At 44.3% G+C, this 21,467-nt stretch overlaps 1 protein-coding gene across 1 annotated transcript in view; it reads left to right on the top strand.

Annotated features, from left to right (window-relative positions):
• The first annotated feature begins 1,251 nt into the window (after positions 1–1,251).
• Positions 1,252–21,467, top strand: part of FGD1 (FYVE, RhoGEF and PH domain containing 1) — a 70,761-nt gene continuing 50,545 nt past the window's right edge. The window contains exon 1 of the mRNA XM_087710836.1: positions 1,252–2,002. Within this exon, the coding sequence (XP_087566962.1) occupies positions 1,873–2,002 (130 nt within the window). The 5' untranslated portion in view covers positions 1,252–1,872. The remainder of the gene's footprint in view (positions 2,003–21,467) is intronic.

Raw genomic sequence — 21,467 nt, 5'->3', positions numbered from 1 at the left:
TCAAGTTGCCAAGGTTGAGAAACACTGTTATAGTCATAACCAGAGCTATCATGGGATAGCTGAATCCTAAAAACCCAAACCAGGAAACCATTTTGAAGGATGATTTCTGATGGTGAGAAAAATCTTCCACACAGCAGCAAAAGAAATCAAGATATCTGCTTTAATATCATGATGGGGGGAAAGCTGCTTTCCCTCATGTAGCTCCTGACTTGGCAAAAACCATGTTCTGTTCTAAACATTGTTTAGACTGAGCACAGCTGTAGTGGTTTGCAAGCATATTTCAGAGTTTTTTCCTCCATCCTGTGTAGAACAGAAAACGGTGTGTGTTTGTGTCTGTTTGTGTGTATGTAAAGGCATTTTGTTACTTTTTTTTTTGCTTGTTTTTAAAATAAGCATTGGCTTTTATTCCTCTTCGGGTTGGGGAAATTAATTTGAAATTTTTATTAAAGTTAATATAATAAATATAAGTTATTAAACTTATAAACTCAAACTTATAATTTGAGTTTATAAGTTTAATAACATTTATATTCCGCCCAATCCCGTAGGCTTACAGTACAAAAATAATCAAAAAAGAAAAAAGTAAGATACAAGGAAGAAAGATAGATATAAAATACAACACGTCATGCACTCCGTTCTGAAAGGGGCTGGACCATATTTGGGGGTCAACAGCCCCAGGCCTGCCGGAGCAGCCAGGTTTTAATGGCTTTAATGGTGGTTCAAGTGCTGGGCTAGAAGTGGGTAGACCAGGTCCTACCACCACCACCACCACCCTGCCCTCTTGGGCAGAGAAGCTGGCTGGGTAACTTTGGGCCAGTCAGTGGGAAGTTGAAAACCTACTAACTAACCCACTGGACCAGCATGGTGGATTATGGTTCATATCCTACAATGAAGAGACCTTCGCCCTGCAGTGGGTTGATTTTGGCAGATAATAGTAATACTCTGCAGACACACACACAACATTAAAAATGTGGACTTCTTTTAAATGCTATCAGAGATCAAAGTTTGCCTTTTGCCCTACCCAAGGCTTTAAAAAAAGGCGGTACTATACAGAGAAAGGAAGGGGGAAAAAACCAACCAAATCAAAGTAAACCGAGTTCAAAACGAGCTGATTTCTCTCTCTCCCAACAGCAGCTGTTAGCCCAACCCCTCCATAAATTGCCAACACCTCTTTTTCAGACTTTTGTCAATATCCTCGCGGATAGGAAGGGGTTGGTGGTGGTGGGGGGGGAACCCAATACTCTCCTCCTCGGGGAGGCGGTCAAAGCCAAGAGATATTCATGGCTGTGTGTGGCTAACGAAAATCCCATTTCTATCCAGTTATTAAGAAAGAAAAGCTCCAAGCCCGAAGAGCTGGGATTGAAATCTGCTTGCAAGCAGTCGGCTGCTCTCAACGCCTTGGCGCTGCAGTACGAAAAAAGCCAACCCACTCAGCGAGGAGTCGGTGTGGAGAGAGCGGGAGGAGGAGGAGGAGGAGGAAGCGAGGGGAGTGGGAGAGCGGAGGACTCAGCAGACCGCTCCAACGTGGATAATAAGCTACAAGCTTTCTGATACATTCCTGCCTGGCCAGGGCGACACTTCCTGCGAGAGCTGTGCCGACTTGTTGCAAAGATCTCTGTCTTAGAAAGCAACGAAATCAATCCACTGGGTTCCTCGTCTCCTGCCAGCGCCTTCCTCCCCCCCCCCGCACCCCGATCGCTTCCCCTTCCCGGCTCCAGCGACGTCCTAGTAGGTCGAATCCAGACCCTTCTTCTTCTTTTTTTTTTTTGGAAGGAAGTCGGGGCAATTTGATGGAGACTTCAAGCAGCCTGGCGTTTGGGGGGCGATCGCGGGGGGATTTTGGAGGGGACTGAAAGAGGGGGTGGCAGTGCAGACATGCAGAGAGCCAGCGTGATGGGGATGCCCAGTCCGGAACCCAGTGGATCATATTCCCAGCAATTCAAAGCCATGAGGTTCTCCTATCACATCGAAGGGGGAGCGACTACTTCGCCCCAAATCCGAGCTGGTAAGCGCCAGAGGACTGGGAAGGGGTTTTTTCTTGGGGCGAGGGCTTATGTGCTTTTGGGTAACGAATAAAAGCAGCAATTGCTCCTCGACTCCGAGTGAAGCCGGGTTACAGTCGTACTATAAAATAAATTGCTTGGTTTCGATAGTCCTATTTAGCAAAGGGAACTAACGCCTAATGGTTAAAGGCGGGAGCGCCTGTATTATCCCAGAAGGATCTCGGGGTTTTCTTCTGCAGCTGGGCGAGCGGGATCCTGTGTTAGAGCAATGAATCGAAGAAGACATTGTTTTCTTTGGGGGGGGGGAGAAATACGTGGAATCTGGCGAAGATAATTTGGACGACTAAAGATAAAAAGCGCGGTGGAATTTCATTTTCGTAATTTGCAGCAGCTTCGGATGAAAGTAGATTTAAAAAAAAGAAAAGTGGTGCGGGGGGGGGAGTTTTCTTTCCTTATGCCGGGGGGGAGGGAGCAAAAGCAATGCTGTGGTTAAAATAATTCCATCGTTGTAGGTAAGTGGGGTTAAAAAAATGAGACGTTCTGTTTTAGGCTCCTGCCCCAAAGCGCTTACAATAGGAGTGTGGCTCCTGCTTCTCCTGTATCCTATTTTCCACCTCCTCTTTAGGGTAGTCAGTTTACCCTTTCATTCTGAAAGTTTCCCCCTCCCCTGTTTTTCTCTTTCTTTCTTTCTTTTTTTTACAATCCTGCCATTTTGCTTTTCAAATCCCTAAAACTGCAGGCAGCTTTCGGAACAAAGAGACACGGCAGTTAAATTGAAATGGAGGAGGTTCACAAAAGAGATGTTTGCAGGAATATTAGCTTCAGCACTCTTTAATCCCAGGATTATTTTTAGCACCGCTGAGGAAAACAGAACGGCTTTGATTTCAAATGCAATTCCTTTATCTCCCCTCTTCCACCCTTTCACAGGAAATTAGCTACCACTTCCATAGCCAGACAATTGAACGTGGTACTATGGAATGATCTTGGAGGCAACTTGTTGCCAAACTTTCTATATCTGGAATATTTATATTGGGATTATGTAAATTGCATCTGTGGAACTCCTTGCCACTTTGTTCTCTGGCTGTGTTCAACTGACATGTTGAACTGCAAAAAGCCAGTCGTAGTGAAAGTATTGTGACAAGACAACTGTATTGCTAATTGGTGGTTTAGCCATACGAATGCAGGAAACTTGGTTAAACGAGTAAACCATGGATTAGCATCCATGCAAACAAATGCAGAAAAATCCAGAGCTTTTAACCAGGTTGAAAGCTTACAGAAAGAATTAATCATATGTACTGTACAGTATTTAGCTTAATGGGATTTTTACGCTGTATCTTCTGGGTCAGATACCAAACTGCTCCCAACCAAGGTGCAAATGTGCAGGTTGGTGTCTTTTTTTTCTCCCCACACCTCCATTGAGGTGAAGAATCTCACAGGAGATAATTGACACCTTTGAGTCACCCTTGCAAGTCTGATATTCTTAGAAGCATTGTGTAGCCTGCGGAAAAGCTGTGAAACACACATAGGCATATCTCAGGTACAGAAAATGCGACGTGAGAATAAGGTATCTTGTCTCTCCCCTCCCCTCTTCCTAATAATTGGGGTAGGGAACCTACACCAGCCTTGCTTTAAAGCATTCTTGATTATGATACCAGGCATCGGGCCTTAACTGTTAAGGCATCGGGCCTTAACAGAGAAAGTACTTCATCCTGGCTAGAAATGAATGGAGGCCTATAGAGTTGGCTTCACAGCATAACTCTTAAGGTAGTGGTGGTGGTGTGGGAGATGAAATGGGATACACAGTGGATCCTTTCTGGCCCTGGTTTTCCCTGAGATGGGACAAACCTTTTCCATCTCCGCCCCTTTCCTTTGTTGATTCAGACCACAGTAAGCTTTGTGTCTTTTTCTCTTCCCCCCCCTCCCCCTGTGCCTCAACCAACACCTGGCAAGGCTGCAAGGGCAATGGGATGGGTCCTGCCACTGTGGAGAGAAACCATAGAAATTCAGCCAGCTTTTCATCTAGAAAGCCAACACAGCTTGGATCAAGGCCCTGGTTTGCTCCTTCCAGTGTTAACCAAACACACAATCTCTAGGAGTGCAACGACAGCAGCTAGTCTATTCTCTCCGTTCCCCCGTCCAGATCATGATTTAGCTACTAGGCTCTTCTTTTAGGGGGGTGGGTTTGAGCTGAGGAACAAAAAACAACCCAGGAATCTTAGCTTTCCCCACTCTGAGCTTTGAAATTGTAGACCTCTTTCCCTTCAGCAACCAATGGGGCTGAAGACATAAAGCTGCCATAAATAAGATTGTGGTGTCGGTTGCCCTCAGTGATCCAGGCCCAAATTGCTGGCTGGCAGTGTAAGGTTGTAAGCTCTACCTAGTTGCAAACAGAAGGGTCCTTATAGCTGGGGGAGAAGAGGGGCCTGCTGGTGTCCTTCTGTCCCTCACTTTCACCCCTCAGGCTATTGACCCTAGGTGCGTTCTCCACTGTTTTAGGTAGGCTAAATGATGATAAGGATTAAGGAGATCTTAAGCAGGTCTGTTCACTTCAACTGGATCCCCAGCTTAAAAGATTCTGCCCGTATGTGCATTGGTTCCTTTTTTGCAGTCCGGGGTTTTCAGCCACAAAGGAAGCCTTGGTTTGTGGCTTCTACAAGGGGGGTGGGGGGGCTGACTGGCATGGCTAGGATGCAAAATGTCTTGCTTAACAGGAAGTGAGTCGGAAATCTTGTGCTCTTTAGGAGCTAGTCCAGATTGTCCCAACTTGGCCCCCCCCCTCCAGATGTGTTTGCTCTCCCAGACCCAGTGGCTGTATTGGTTGGAGTGCTTTAGTACATGCAGAGCAGTTTGGGAGGTGATCAACTCTGCAAAAAAAACCGGGAATGTTGTGAGAGACACAGGACATTTGCTGCACGGGATTGGCAAATGAAGTTGTAGGGAGACAATTTCCAACAGGGGAAGGGCCGGCTGTATCAGTAATGATTGTTTATAGGCTTTTTTTTTTACATTCCTGCAGGAGCAACTGGTTAGCAATTAGGTGCTAACCATCTTTGTCCCCTGACTCGACTCTTCCCCCCACCCACCCCCCAATTCCAGTATCAGTAGCTGCATTTCTGATCTCCTCCTTTATCCTCCTTTCTTACAAAGCTTTGAGGAACTGCTTGCTTGGCATAAAAACAAAGCCACATCCTGGCTCCAGGCAAAGCCGCAGGGGGGACTATCTGGGGGCCAGAGCCTGGTTTAGGATGAGGCCAAAAGGCCCAGGCCTTCTAGCTCCTGCTGCTGAAGAACAGTTGGCTCAGAGGAAGGGACGTATATCTAAGGAGGCTTTCTAAGAAAAAAAGGGGAGAAAAAAAATGCTTACCTTGCTGCTCACCTCTAATGTTTTCTCTGATCTTCAAGCGGATTAAAACAAAAATCGATGGGAAAAGAAAACCTGCTCGGGGGGCCCCCCCTAAAAATAGTCCCATGTTTACTTAAAAATGCATAGTTTTGATGATGAGAACACCCCAAGAGTTTTAAATCAAACTTAAATATGTGTGTTTCAGCAGCCCAGCTAATGGCTCATATAGGTGAACTGAGGTGTATCAAGAAAAGTGGGATTAAATTTTAATTGAATAACGTTAAGGCTGAAGTCTTGCAGTTACCTGGGAAGAGTATAAGTTAAAGAGGGCTTGCTTTTGAAGAGAGGGAAGTAGGTTTGTGATGCAGTGCTATTGTTTTTAATCTTGATTTGAGTTCCCATAATATGCTGAGTCCCCAACCAATGAAAAACAAAGGTTGATTTGATGTGCTGTGTGAACCTTGCCAGTACTGGTTTATTCAGGGAACCATTTTTAAATGAGCAACGGCTTTGTATTTTTATGAATTGAATCATATTTATTCTTGTATGGCGTTATAATTATTTGTCCCGCTATAAACAACCAGTACCAGTTACTCCCACTGTCCCAGAGATTAACGAAGAGCTTGCTCAATTATAAACCCATATTAAATATTGCAGTCCCTTTAGGGGAAGTAGCGATCGAGGTAAGTTCCTAGGTTTTACTGAAGTATTGAGAATCTAACTGGTGCTTTAATCATGATTATTATGATGGACTATTGTGTAAGCTGAACCAAAAAGCCTGCATTCCAGATGTGGGAGCAGTACCACTAATGTAGTTTGCTCGATCTTCGTTTCATGTGCTGTGAGAAAGTAGCTACTTCTGGAATGATGAACCACTAGACAAATCATGGTTTGGTGCGATATGTAAACCAGTTTGTCAGACTGTTTTGGAGATGCCTAGAAGGGTTTGGGGTACTATTGAGTAAGCAGGCAGGCCTCACCTATGGACCACATTTTATTTATAGACTTTTCTTGAAATGAATGGGAGCTTCCATCATTTTCCATGGGGAAGGTGCAAGAGAATTCCTTTTGAACTTTGCTTTGATTGATTAGTGAGATGCGTGTTTTTCTACCTTAAAAAGCCAAATCACTTGAGCTCGTCCAGATGGGTGCCGTGGGGCATTAAGGAACTCTTGAGTAGAAAATAGAGGGTACCTCTGGGAACTGCTGCTGTCTTTCCATGCCTACAGTCTGATCTGGCTGGCCCCACCATTTTTTCCATGCATCTGGGTGAGAAGTGCTATTTTTAGAAAGAGGCCGGGCTGGGGAACTCTGGGGCTGTAGTTCATTGTGTCGACGGCAGCTGCCAGGTTCAGCATGGGGAGGGAAGGAAATTCGGTCTGAGGCTCGGGGGAAAAAGTTCCCTAAGCCGAAAGGAAAAGATGGTTGAGGAACAGCACACCTTGTTTAGTTCCAAAGATTGCTGCGTCAACAAATAAAACGTACCAATCGTGATGCCCAGGATGTGTCACTGTAACGTCCCACTGGCACTGCAGCTATGCTGAGAGACCGTTATCCCACCTCCTAATGTGGTTGCACAAAGTTGGGAATAACTTTGCCTGAGCCCTTTCAAATTGTATGATGTCAGAAGGCTAGGAATTGGCAGAAGAAATACTTATTCAGGAGACGCATATTTAAATTGTTGCAACTGGCAAATAATGTTCAGAAGCAGCCACTGCCTCAGATGTTTGCGTACAGAGTCCATCTCAATGGTTGCTCTCCTCACCCGAAAGACCCCCTGATCGATTCCTGGACAAGGCTCCTATGTTTAATAAGAATGAATAAGCTAATTGCAAGCTATACACAAATGCAACACTGTACAATCTATACTTCTAGATCCTGTAAAGATGTGGACGGTATGAGGACGAGGGGTGGGGGGGGGGAAGGGAAATAATGATGGGAAATAATAACGGTTGTTTCCATATAATTGTTTCCAGGATCCAGCTTGAAAATAATTCAGATATTTTGAGGGAAAGACTAGACGAGGGAAAAGGAAGAAATGCAAGATGTAGAGCTGAAGATAAGAAGCCAGGGTTTTGGCAGAGATAAAACTCCCTTACAGAATAGAGAAAGTTGTTTAGGAAAGGATAGAGTACCAACCATACATAACAAGAATTGGCACAGCATCATCAGTTGGTTCATGTAAGTATCGCAGGCGGCAAATAAATTGTGCCCAAGAGAGGCTAGCTCAGTGGTGGCAAATCTTTTAGCAATAGCAATAGCAGTTAGATTTATATACCGCTTCATAGGGCTTTCAGCCCTCTCTAAGCAGTTTACAGAGTCAGCATATCGCCCCCAACAACAATCCAGGTCCTCATTTTACCCATCTCGGAAGGATGGAAGGCTGAGTCAACCCTGAGCCGGTGAGATTTGAACAGCCGAACTGCAGAACTGCAGTCAGCTGAAGTAGCCTGCAGTGCTGCATTTAACCACTGCGCCACCTTGGCTCTTTTCAGCACTGTAACGTCATGGGCGAACGTGCATGCACTCGTCGGGGCCACCCTCCAGAAAAGCCGAACCTCTGGGTTCTAGCATGCATGTGCGCCTGGCAATCAGCTGGCAGGCGGGCATGCGCACTCCGGTTTTCGGCACTGCCGTGTATGCAAAGGGGTCACACTCTGGAAAAGGGGACCTTCTGGATTCTGGTGCACATGCACACCCAACAATCAGCTGGCCAGTGTGCATGGGTGCACACTGTTTTTTGGCACTGCCATGTGCACAAAGGACAGCAAATCATCATCACATGCAGATGCATGCCAGAATCCCATAACACAAACAGGCAAGGCCACGCGTGCCAGGCGACATAGCTTTGCGTGCCACTTTGGGCACAGGTGTCATGGGTTCGCCATCATGGGGCTAGCTGATATCAATCTGAGCCATCAAATGTCACATTGTGCACACCTGTAACGGTAGACTTTATCCATCATGCTAAGCCTTATGTCCGTGATGGCGAACCTATGGCATGCGTGCCAGAGGTGGCACGCAGAGCGCTCTCTGTAGGCATGTGCACCATCGCCAGCTGCTCTTCTGGTTTCCGGCATGTGCATGGGCATCAGCCAGCTGGTTTTCATGCGTGCCGGAACTCAGAAACCCGAAGATCAGCTGGCTGGTGCATGCATGCACCTGGTCTTTGGGTTTCTGGTGCTCTGGCGCATGTGCGCATATGGGTGGTTTCCAGTTTGGGTACTCAGTGCCGAAAAGGTTCATCATCACTGCCCTATGTGATTTGTTTGCTTTTGGTTTCATGCGCTGTGCAAACATAGCCAACTGTAATTCGGTTCACCATGGTTAAGCAAACCTTTGCTTAGTGTGATTGGTCTCTCTGTCCACCCATTATCCCAATCTGACCTTCACCTTCTCAACTAATTGCTCATGTAGATCAGCTGACTTGGGGTGTGTGTGTGTGTATGTGTGTGTGTGTGTGACTTGGGGCCAGAAAAAGAGAGTTCGATGCTGCCCATTCTGCCACTCAAATTATGCACTTTAATAGTGTGTAACTGGGCTTAGTATATGTGGAGGGCAACAACAGATCCTGTCCTTGAGATAAATGAATGGAGACTTTTGTGTCTAAGGCATCACTAGGGTCAGGTGGTACCAGAATTAAAGTAGGTTAGGGTGTGTATGACTCTTCTTGTTGCCTGTTCCACCCACATTTCATTTTAGTGCCCCACTGTTATTTTAGGGAGGTCATGGCACAGCATATCTAGTGTTTCCCCAATGGGGCAGGACATCTACCAAATACTACAGCCATTCAGCCACTGGAATGTCGACATACTCTTGTGCTTGACACATACATGTTCTCGACATTCATCTTTTCATACCCTTCTCTCCCCATTGTTCTGTTCCTTCTGTTGTTTTACTCTGCCTTGCTGCCCCACAGATCTTATATTGCTCTGATTAGAGATCAGTAAACTCTACTAAAGCACCCTTTGGTGGGGAGGCTGATCCTTGCAGCCCTAAAATAGCATTTCATAGTGTAGTCAAGAACGATGGCTATAGCAATAGCAATAGCAGTTAGACTTATATACCGCTTCATAGGGCTTTCAGCCCTCTCTAAGCGGTTTACAGAGTCAGCATATCGCCCCCCACAGTCTGGGTCCTCATTTTACCCACCTCGGAAGGATGGAAGGCTGAGTCAACCCTGAGCCGGTGAGATTTGAACCGCCGAGCTGCAGAACTAGCAGTCAGCTGAAGTGGCTGCAGTGCTGCACCCTAACCACTGCGCCACCTCGGCTAATGAAATGGGAGTCATTTTGTATATATAGCATTGGGGCAGGCGATGGGGGGAATGGTGACTTTGAAAGAAACAGAAGCACAGCCAATCAGACTGGCCAGCTGAGATGTCTGATCTCTAGTGAGCTAGGAAACCGGAATTCCCACTGTTTCCAATAATTGCTTCTATTTTAATCCATGTTTAATTAAGCCATTTTTTTTCTTGCCTTCTTACTGTATTCCCTGAACTGCAAAGGGTTAATTCCCTCTCCAAAAACACATATACAGAGAGAGAGAGAGAGAGACAAGCAGGGTGAGGGCAGGATACATCCTGCTACACCACCCACATTTGGTCTCTCCTCCCTCCTTCCAACTTTTTTTTTTCCTTTTGCAGAACCCTTAATGCCTTCCATATGGACCCATCGGGTATACAGAAGCTTCCGATAGGCCTGGGGCTATAGTTGTTGGTGGGATGGCCAGGCCAAAGAATCCTGCGTGGCTTCAACCAGCACCCACTCCAGCTCCCTTAAATTGCTTTCACAGCATTTCTTGCTTTTTTGCATTGTAACCCTGGCCAGGAAGGGGGAAAGCAGGGGAGGGGGGGGGTCACACTGCAATGCAAGCCGATAATACGGATTGTGACTGTTGCTTGCCCCCATTAAGTCGTGCTTATCAAGGGTAAATTGCAGGATTCTTTTTACATGCTCAAGATTTTAGGTAGTAATTCATCTACGAGTGGATGAATCCCTGGATCGGCAGGGATTTCAGATAACTCTTTTTGGATGGGAACAGAGGGCAGAAGTGCCGTCTGCGTGTAGCCGTGGCAGAGTTAACCGATTTCCGTGCCGATACTGGTGGCCTGATCTGGCTCTTAACTGAATGGGCTGCATGGCTTCCTTCTTTCCAAGATCTAAGAGCTCCCATGTGTTTACTGGCTAGTAGAATTTAGGAAGCCAGATTGCCATCTTGTCTCTTGTTCCTGTTTCGAATCGCTGCTCTATAATTTTTGGAAACAGGCCTTTAATTTTCTGCAAGCTGGACATGGTTTGGGAGAAAATGAGAAAGGGAGGCTTTTAGGGTGGAGTTAGGAGGTAGCCTGCAACCAGTTCAGATTTTTAAGTAAAAGGAGAGATTGCCAAGGACTGATGCCCAGTTCTGAATTGTCTCTCTTGAATTGAGCTCTCTTGAAGAGTGAGAAAAGCCTCCAAGTCTATTTTTTTTTAAAAATCAGCTCAATCTTTGGGCCCAGATTTGCACCACCTCCATTTTGGCAGAATGATGCCTTACAAACAGCTGTGATTTGTGAACTCTTTATTGCCCAAATACTTGGAATGGTCCATTTGCAAAATGTTTTCCGTCCTCATTGTGCCGGCTCTCTGTATGTGTCTGTTTTGGCTATATTGTGAACACACTTCTTAATACTGTTAAACCATCTGCTTACTGAAAGGTTCAATAGAAATTCTCCAATTGCATATTAATGGATGGTGTTAATATTCTACTCCATATTTGTGGTAGTGTAGTTGAAGCACGAAGGGTTGATTATGTTCCCCATTAACAGAGTGGGGAAGAAGACAGCAACAGACCCTTGGCAGTGGGCTTTCCTCCCATCCTGAAGACAGAAGGAAAGCAGGAAACCATTGCTTGACAGTGGTCCTTTTGTTATATCTTGAAGATGAGGCCAGCAATATTGCTATCCTTCCACGGGGCGGGGAACCAGTTTCTGCTGCTGCTATGGGGGAATGCGTAGTCATAAAATAATAAGCGGTAAACACCTCACTTTTGTTCATCATCTTAAAGTTCCTACGTATGTCCATGTTACATAGATTTTGACCCATGCTTAGCTGTCCTTCTGTTGTCATATTCACTCAATTCACAACTCAATTTAATTATCGTGTTCAAAAGGTCAATCACAAGCTTCTGCTTTACAAGTTCCCCGTGTCAATTTCATATTTATCCATATTCCATATATTTTAGCTTTTATGTTGTTATCTTTCCATTATCATGTTCAGCCAGATAGCAACTCCATTTTATTATCATGTTTAGGAATAAAGCCCTTATCTTAACTTTTTTATTTTCCCATATAGTAGTTTCTAATTATCTGGTTTCTTCCTGGTAAGTCTTTTGTCCCACTTCGCTATTCTTGTCTTCTCCCTTTTCTTTATTTTAACACATCCACTCCCTTCAGTGAGGGGAATGAGTAGTCAGAAACTCTTCTCAGCTGCCGGCCCCCTCCCCCCCAAGTGTGGATGTCTTGCCACCATACCAATCTCTGCTCCTACTTCACATTGCTGCTGTCCTTCTGCTATAGGGCCACCATTGGCATTCTCTAGCAAGTTCGGAGGTAAAAGTAGTTTACAGAGGTAGCCACAGCCGCTGTTAGGAATACTGATCTCAAGGATTCTATCAGGTTGATATCCCTCTTAGAATCCAGAAACAAGAAAATGTTGGCAACTAGGAAAGACTCTATTTTCTCCAGCAGCCAAAGAAGGTTCAGGGCCCTCCAGCTGGATGCCCCGCAGGTCACCAAACTCCCTTAGGCTCCTCATGCATCTAGAAAGTTCGCACAGAGCAGAAGTTGTTGTGCTTTCTTAAGAGGAAAACACCGTGCCTTGCCAAATCATCTTGATTTGGCTTCTTCCTCCTGCCTCAGTGTTAGGGTAGTTCTTAGATGTGAGGATATGTCCTCGGTGCTCATTAGGCAGGCATATGTTTGTGTGGATGGCCTGTCGGAGAAGGCTATGAAGGATGAGTGCATTTCAATGACTACAAAGATCAGAGTAATTCAAACAGTGGGTCTTTCCAGTATATGTAAAGGTAAAGGTTCTCCTCGCATGTATGTGCTAGTCATTCCCAACTCTAGGAGGCGGTGCTCATCTCCATTTCAAAGCTGAAGAGCCAGCGCTGTCCGAAGACCCGTGGCACGACAAAACCGCGCTCGACTAAAGCGCGCCCGATTAAACCGCGTCGCTGATGTCATCAACAGGGCGACAACAGCGAGCGCGGAGAAAGAAGGGCGCTTTAAATAGTGCTTTGAAAGCAAGCCGATTCAAGTTAAGGTAAGGGTTAGGTTTAGTGTTAGGTTTAGGGTTAGGGTTAGGGTTAGGTTTAGGGTTAGGTTAAGGGTTAGGTTTAGGATTAGGTTTAGGGGGGTTAGGTTTAGGGGTTAATTTTAGGTTTAGCGTTTACAGTGTGCTTTTTTCTCCGCGCTGTTGTCACGCTGTGATGACGTCAGCTACGCGGTTTCGTCGAGCGCCCTTTAGTCGAACGCGGTTTTGTGGTGGAACCCCAAAGACCTCCGTAGTCATGTGGTCAGCATGGCTAAACACCAAAGGCACACGGAACACTGTTACCTTCCCACCAAAGGTGTTGCCTGTTTTTCTACTTGCATTTTTACATGCTTTCGAACTGCTAGGTTGGCAGAAGCTGAGACAAGTAGCGGGAGCTCACTCCGTTATGCGGCGCTAGGGATTCAAACCGCCGAACTGCCAACCTTTTTGATCGACAAGCTCAGTGTTTTAGCCACTGAGACACCGCGCCCCTTCCAGTGTATGTATGGGACTACAAAGATCAGAGTAATTCAACCAGTGGGTTTGACAGCTGTGTATAGGTGTGACAGCTGTGCACCAAGAAGGAGCTGCAGAAAGAAGACAGAAGGCAGACACCATCTGGATTTGGAGACCAACCAACTAATAGATCCTGGACCAAATAAAGGTGGACTATTTCCTTGAGGCACTGATCAGCAAGCAGAAGCTTGGGTATTTGATTTATTTGTCATGGACTAGAAAAGGCTCCTATGTTTGGCAAGACTGAGCAGGAGAATGGGCAAGATGGATGGGTGAAATTAAGAAGAGAACTGCATTGTGCTTCTAGGAGCTATGGAACCAAGGAGCTATGGCGTGACAGGTCAGGATTGCGAGCATTTCTCCATACAGTTACCAAGGGCAAATCCATGGTCCTTAATTTTCTGTGAACATGGGGATTTTGGAAAAGACAGAATAATCCAGGAGAAGAATTTGCAAGGAATTTCTCCCAAGTCGAGAAAATAGCTGGTGATTTTAAGGTGGGGTGGGGGGAGAGGGGGAAAGTGCTGAAGCTATTTTTCATAATCCAGCATTTGGTATGGTTGCATATTCTCAGAAGCGCTTCCAGCCCCACAATTAAACCCTGGGGAGCTAAGTGCCAATCCTGTGGAATTAAATCTCATTTCCCCCTTTCCCTTCCGCCTTTCCCTTAACTATTTTAATTAAATGTACCCAAATGGAGTGGAAGCCTTAGTAGAACTCATGGGGTTTACTAAACATATTTGTATAGGAGTCCCCACCTATTGGTGGAACAAAGTAAACGAGTCCCCGAATGTCAGGAGAAGGCCAGGAAGAATGAAGCAAGATCTGATAGGTGTGTGTTTTTCAAATATGCCTGTTGATGTGGGTCAACTGTGTGTTCCATTGCCGTGGTGTGCTGGAAATAATGGCTAGAACAACAAAATCTTGCTTTCCCTGGCTCTGCTGGCAAAGACCTGACATTCATTCTCTGTTCTACCTGGAGCGTCAGATATGGATGGCCAGGTGTTTCCCCCTTCCCTCCCTCCTCCTGTCTTAATAGGTAACAGCTTTAGGTAGGTGACTCCTGCACAGATTTGACACAAATATCACTAAGACAGTTGGTGCCTTGATTGCCAGGAGAGGGCCTGCTTGTGAAATGTCTTGTAACCTTATCAGTCCTTGGCAGGCTGGAAGGGAGGGTCTGCTCCCGCCTTCCTCTTCCTGCTCCCACTATCAAAAACCATATAAGTGGACAATGGACTCTCTTCTTCTCCCCCTCCTTTTCTACTGGCAAGGGGTACCTGTTAAAGATATTATGGAAATGTTTATTTTTCCTTACTTGGTGGTATGTGTGTGTGTGTGTATTTGTGTTGCATATGTGGATTTCAGAGACCAGGGTTTAGTTCATGTAAAATGGAATTCAGCTGTGTACTAAGCATTTTTTGCTCCCTCTTCCTCTTTCCCCCCCACCCCTCTCTCATCTGGAAGATTGGAGATGGGAGGGCTTGCTGATCAGCAGTGGGGCTGTGCAGTCTTCTCTTGAAACCTACCCCCCCTCCCTCCTTTCTTGATCCAGCTCCTCCTGTCACCTTATTCCTGTTGGTGTCTAATCCCCGCTTTGAGACTCATTAATCTGCTTGAGTCAGCGTGGCTTGTGTTATGGAGGTGGGTAGCTTATGAGTTGGGGGAAGAAGACATTTGAAAGAGCTCTGTAAGAAAAGCACACAGAGCCTTAGGCTGTGATAGCAGTGGGGGTGGTGTGCAAAAGGGCCGAAGCCCTGGGGGGAATAAGGAACCCTTCCCTCTCCACACCATCTGTTCCTTTTGGTCCTTAATGCAAATGGTATCAAGTTTCTGGAACAGGTAGCCTGCTGGGGATAAGGGCAGCTGAGTTTTTTTTTTCCCTTTAAAAAAAATTCTGCCTGCCAAGTAGAATTGCAGGGGGAGAGTATAGATTTGGCATGGCCATTGGATTCTCCCCTCCGAGGCCAGATTTAAGGAAACAATCTTCCTTTATCCCCCATGGTGTGTTTGTCATGCTGTCCCACCGCCATGCGTGCCACCACCATCACAGTGAGATCAGACTCCTTATCTGCCTGCTAGGAGCCTTGTGCCTTTAATTTTCAAAGTGGCGGGGGGGGGGAGAAAAGAAGGGAGGAGGTAGGTGATAAAAGGATGAATCCAACATTTTCAATCATCTTTCTGGACGGCAGTGAAAGCAAGAGAGGTGAGGACTAACCCCCAAGCCTGTCTGAAATTCCCTCCCAGAGATGGGGAGTCAGTTGTGGTTAATCATCTGCCAAGGGGAAGCACTCACCTTTCCACGTACCAGAATTCAGTGAACCGTAGGGTTGGCAGGAAGCTCACCAGCTTCGGAAACTCTGGTTCAAATATGCCCTGCCCCTCCCAGAGAGAACTAGGAGCAGCCTCGAGGCTCACTCCTGACACGGGTGCGGCAAGCCAGCTACGGAAGTGCAGCGGGCGTGCCCTCCCTGGCAGGGCTGTTTCCCACAGGTGAGGTCACCGGTAGGGTTAAGGTGGAACCAGGATTCTCGGGAGTTGGGAGGAAGGATGGTTCCTTTTTTTTTTGCCTCTGCCTTGTATGTTTCCACTGTCTGTGCAGAAGCATAAAGAGTAAGCAGTTCACTGTGCCATGTGATACAGAACTCATTGGTATGAGATGCCAAAAATGCTGAAAATACATTTAGGTCTCTTAGCTTTCAGATCTGGCAACGGTTTCAGAACTGCAGAAAGGGAGTAAGTGGTTCTCTTGGAGGAATTTGGTTTGGGGAACATCTGGAGTTTCAGGGTGGGCTGGTCTTAAACTAAGGAAATGTTGAAGGGTGTTAGAATCCTTTTCATACCAAATTGACAAAGCAGTTTAAATGCTTCCATAAAACAGTTTGATTCACTGGGTAATTTTATTCAACACCATCCCTTTTCTGGAAAGCGCAGAAGAAAGCCGGAAGCCATTACCAGACCCTATGGCTAGATAACCCAAACTTAGTTATAGCAACATCTGCCTTTTTGGCTTTTAGCTAAAGCGCCATTCTCCTAAGGTCTGTGTTATTCTAGGGGCCTTTTCCCACACTGTATATATCTCATTGTGGCTGGCACAAAGAGAAATTGAGAAATGTCTGCCAGAGACTGAGTTGCCTGTATAAATAGAAATATTCCTCAGTGGGAATACAATATCTAGCTTTCTTTCCCCTCACATTTTCCACAACTATTGGCTCCCAGAATTCTCAATTAATTGTAGGTACCAGGGTAGGGGATGCTGTGGCTTAAACAAAATATGTGAAATGATTGTAAATGTTATTTCTCCACCTCCAGCTCGCATCACTGTCATGGAGAGAAGTGCTTGGCATCATCACATTATTTTCTATATCTTTGTTAAAAACTTTATAAAGTGAAGCTTCAGAGCAGCAGCTTCTCGGTCTCTTCTATAGGTTAAGCTAAAGTCTGTATTAGAAAAATAACGACGATCTGTCATTTTAAATACATTCCTTTGTTTTAAAGGAATATTTGTGTACTTTTTGATTGCTTAAAAGTTTATATATGAAGTATGAATTTGGGGTTCATTGAAATGAACATGAGGTTAATTTAATGGACAAATCCCTGAGACCGATAAACTTTTATACATTTTAAACTATTTATTGCAGTAAAACAAATCTCTGACCAATTTAATGTGAATATGGTCATATAAATATATGGGCTGGCTGGAAGACCTGGATTATATTGCTCGGTTCTTGCACTTGGAAACTATGGTTTCCGTTTTAGGCCATGGTCAGTGTCTTGAAATCACAAAAAAAAAAGAGTCTGTATTCAACCAGGTGATTTTGCTACCTTAAAGAGGCAGGTAGGTTCCTGTTTGGGCAGCGCTGTTCAAAACTATTTGACCTGGTGGTTGCTAGGATCAGAGGCAAGAGGAGGAATTTTAACTTCTTCCCCATATTTTCCAGGACACAAAGAGACTTGAGAAGGGGGTAGCTGGAGAATAAGGCAGTGCTTGCATAGATATTCTTAGAGGTGAGTGACCAATGGGTTCTGGGGTCTCTCAGCAAAGGAGGAGAATGAAAATAACTCATGGATTAAAATAATACTTTGGCTGTTATTTGCTGGATCCAGAAAGATCAGACTCAAGGAGCCAGATCTGCCTGGGGTTTTGATTTCCTTTTGCAACAAATATGGGATTGCAAAAACCCTTGTTCCTTCAGGGCAAACTGTACAAGAGATTTAGTCATTGCAGCCATTTTTTTCTGTTCCATATCAGGCATCATAAATGCCACAGGCTGTATATTTTTTAAAAGTCAGCTATAGTAGATCTTTTTCCCCACTCTGTGGATGAACATTTGGAGATGGGGTGCCGGGAGCATGGGCCGTAATGGGAAACAGTAGGAGAATTATTTCTCACTCTTGTTCTTGAATCTAGCTTTCATTGTAATGTAAGTTACTCATGATTTACTAACTCAGAAACAATAGTTTTCAAATGGTCTGTCTGTCTAATAATTGTGAATAATAATTGTGAATAATAATCTAATAATTAGATCTTTTTGCTGCTTGGGATTTAAAATTCATGACTTTTTAAAAATACGAACAATATTAATTTCAACGAGAGTTCCTTGAAGATTACAACAGTGTGCAAACCCCTGGTGGTAAAAGTAAGTTACTTTATGCACATTCAAAGGATCAAATGTCGAATTCAGTGAAAAAACATAGTTTGAATTTTCATTAAAATTAATAGGGGAAATATTGATTTTAATATCAGATTTCAGTGAAACTTATTGTTCTAAATGTAGCTAATTGATTTTGGATTTAGTTTGAACACTCTTCTTACTGGGGCTTAATATCTCATTTAGTTATGAGTTTACTTCAGTTAAAACATTGTTTTGACTCTTACAGTCTTAACAAAGCTGGGGGTTTGGAGTTTGAAAGACTCCATTTGATACTTGTATTCCCTTTTCTTTGAAACATCTTCTTTGAAGATGTTTATTGTCAGCGATGAGGTGGAAATAATGGAAATGGTTTTGTCTAGCCTTTTCTATAATGATGGCATAGCCTTTCAAATACAGTACATTCCCAGTTTTACTTGACAGAAACACATCCATTGTTGACGTTAAGATGTCCCTCAAAACTTTGTAAAGGCCTTTCTACAGCAGCTTTGGCAATCTATACTTCATTTCTATTTTTTTCTCCTGGCACTTTTAATTGTTAGATTTGCTTTATTGGTTTGGATTGTCTTTTAATAATGCTGTGAATTGTATCCTTTGGCTGAGCAGCCAGATATAAAATAATTGAAGGGGATTTATTTTTTATTATTATTAACTCAAATTAGAAGAGTCTGCTTGGACTTGGTCCATATCCAATTCTCCCTTTCTGGTGAGGCCTGCAGGAGCTGTACAGTAGCTGAGGTGGCGTTATTTCTGCGAGTTTTCCTCTCTGCTTCTCTTACTTTCTCATATATTCCTGGAAGGACCATTTAGGAATATATTTTATTTTCCAAACCAGTCCAATGTGAAACGTGTCCCCCTTCTGCATATTGAAGTGGTTATTTTTCCTTTTACAAAGCAGATGTGTAAGTGGGTTGGTATAACAATCATGGGATGATGTGTGTGTGTGTGTGTGTGTATGTGTGTTTGTGTTGAGTAGTTCCATGTTCAAGAGCTGCTCCAACCGGTGGTAACAGACATCTGTATTCAGCTCTGCATACAGCCTCTCTAGCTCCTTAAATCCTTGAAGTCAGTGTGCACCAACTTGACGTCCTCCAGATGGATTTGAATGCTATAGCAATGCAGCAGGATTTTTCAGTTGCTTCAGACTTAGAGCCTACCAATGTGGAAGTCGTGCTGAGCACAGATATATAATATGAGTTTGTTGGGAGGAAGGAAATAATGAACTGTCCTTTTAAAAAAAAATGGCTCAAAATTATCAGGTTTCCCTGGGCTAGAAGCTGGCATGAAAAGACTTCCAAGGACATAAGCTCTGATAAGTGGAGGTAATGTGGAAAGGCTAATGAAGCTATTAGAAGATAAATCCAGCGTGCATTCAACACCATCCCTATTTAGAGTGAAATCAAGAATCCAGATTCACTGGCTTGTTTCTCTCATTCGGGGAGTGTACAGAAAACCCTCGACTTAACCCCGATTGAGTCCAAAATTTCTGTTGTTGAATGAGAGGTTTGTTAAGTTAGTTTTGCCCCATTTTACGACCTTTCTTGCCACCGTTGTTAAGTGAATCACCGCCGTTGATAAGTTAGTAACCTGGTTGTCAAGGGAATCTGGCTTCCCCATTGACTTTGCTTGTCAGAAGGTCAGAAAAGGTGATCCCCATGATCCTGGAACGCCGCAACCGTCATAATTGTGAACCAGTTGCCAAGCAGCTGGATTTTGATCACGTGATCATGGGGGTGCTTCAAAGGCCGTGACTGAAAAATGGTCCCAAGTCACTTTTTTTCAGGGCTGTTGTAACTTTGAACGGTCACTGTGAACGGTTGTGAGTCGAGGACTACCTGTAATGGGATTGAAACCATTCTGTTTGGGGTGGGAGGGATTGATTTCCACTTGTCTTGTTACTTTGGTAATGCGTTAGAATGGTTTCAGGCTACACCAATAAAGAAATACATGTCACTATCTCAAAAGATGGTGATCCAGTTTTGATCTACCTAATGCAACTTCATTAGCATCTTCTCCTAGGTATTTTATTCCGTGACCCGTCAAAACCGCGGTAGACAAAAGCGCGCTCGACGAAAGCGCGTACCTGACGTCATCAGCAGCGCGACGAAAAAAATTAAAAATAAATTAAATTGAAATTAAAATTAAATTAAAGCAAGCCGATTCACATAAAGGTAAGGGTTAGGTTAGGGTTAGGGTTAGGGTTAGGTTAAGGGTTAGGGTTAGGTTTAGCGTTAGGTTAAGGGTTAGGGTTAGGTTTAGCGTTAGGTTAAGGGTTAGGGTTAGGTTTAGGGTTAGGTTAAGGGTTAGGTTTAGGGTTAGGTTTGTGGGGGGTTTAGGGTAAGGTTTTCGCTTTAATTTTAAATTTACCGCTCACAGCGCGATGTTTTCGTCGTGCTGTGATGACGTCACGTACACGCTTTCATCGAGCGCGCTTTTGTCTACCGCGGTTTTGTGGTGGAACCTTTTATTCTGCTCGGCCTGGGATAAATAAAAAAGAAATTCTGGTTGTACCAGAGGTGGGTTCCTACCAGTTCGCACCTATTCGGTAGAACCGGTTCGTCAAATCTACCGAACCGGTTAGAAGAGGTTCCAAAAATTTTTGAAACCCACCACTGCCACACACACACACACACACACACAGAGACAGACAGACTGACACAGAGAGAGAGAGAGAGAGAGAGAGAGAAAGAGAAAGAAAGGAAGAAATAAATAAATAAAAAAAGAAAAAAGAAAGAAAAAGAGTGAGAGAGATGAAAGAAAAAAAGAAAAAAGGGACAGAGAGACAAAAGGAAGGAGAGAGAGAGAGAGAGAGAGAGAGAGAGAGAGAGAGAGAGAGAGAGAGAGAGAGAGAAAGTAAACACATGGCCAGCAAGCCACTCCCACCTGGACACATGGCTGGCAAGCCACTCCCACAAAGGAGGCCACACCCACAGAGTAGGTTCCAAAAATCTTTGAAACCCACTACTGGGTTGTACTTAAATGACATTTCCTTGATGGAGCCAAAGTTCAGTTTTGAGGCTTTGCTTAAATGTCTTGTGATTGACTCAGCCAGATAGGAGCAGACTTCAAGATTCCAGATCCAATAAATATACTGCATAGCTTATACTTGTCAAATTCTGTCTTTGCAGCCTGCTCTTGGGAGTACAAAATGTCCTTTGACTTATTTAGTGATTGTTTGAAGTTACAACATCCTCGAAAGAAGTTACTTATAACCGTTTTTCATACTTACAACCGTTGCAGTATCCCCACGGTCCTGCGATCGAAATTCAGATGCTTGGCAACGGACTCATACTTATGACGATTGCAATAGGATCCCCTTTTGCAACTTTCTGACAAAAAAAGTCAATGGGGAATTCAGATTCACGTAACCCTGTTACTAATTTTAACAAGTGCAGTGATTCGCTTAGCAACTGTGGCAAGAAAGGTCATAAAGCGGGTCAAATTTGGGGGTCCATTATGGTCGTAGGTCGAGGACTACCTGTCGTTAATCCAAGGAGCAGAACGTGTAAGAGCTTTGATGAATAATATCTTTGATTGATAATATTTCAGAAGGATGAAAGGATTCCAGGAAATATTCCCCTTTTAAATGAGACACCTCTATTCAGGCCATTAGGGACAACAAAACTCTTCTCTTGCTTTTTTTGATATAACAAGCTGG

Source organism: Thamnophis sirtalis, unplaced genomic scaffold (genome assembly GCF_051295495.1).
Source record: "Thamnophis sirtalis isolate CommonGarterSnake01/CBP01778 unplaced genomic scaffold, rThaSir2_p1.2 scaffold_3, whole genome shotgun sequence".
In the NCBI taxonomy this organism is placed as follows: Eukaryota; Metazoa; Chordata; class Lepidosauria; order Squamata; family Natricidae; genus Thamnophis; species Thamnophis sirtalis.
This window is presented reverse-complemented; position numbering and strand designations above follow the sequence as displayed.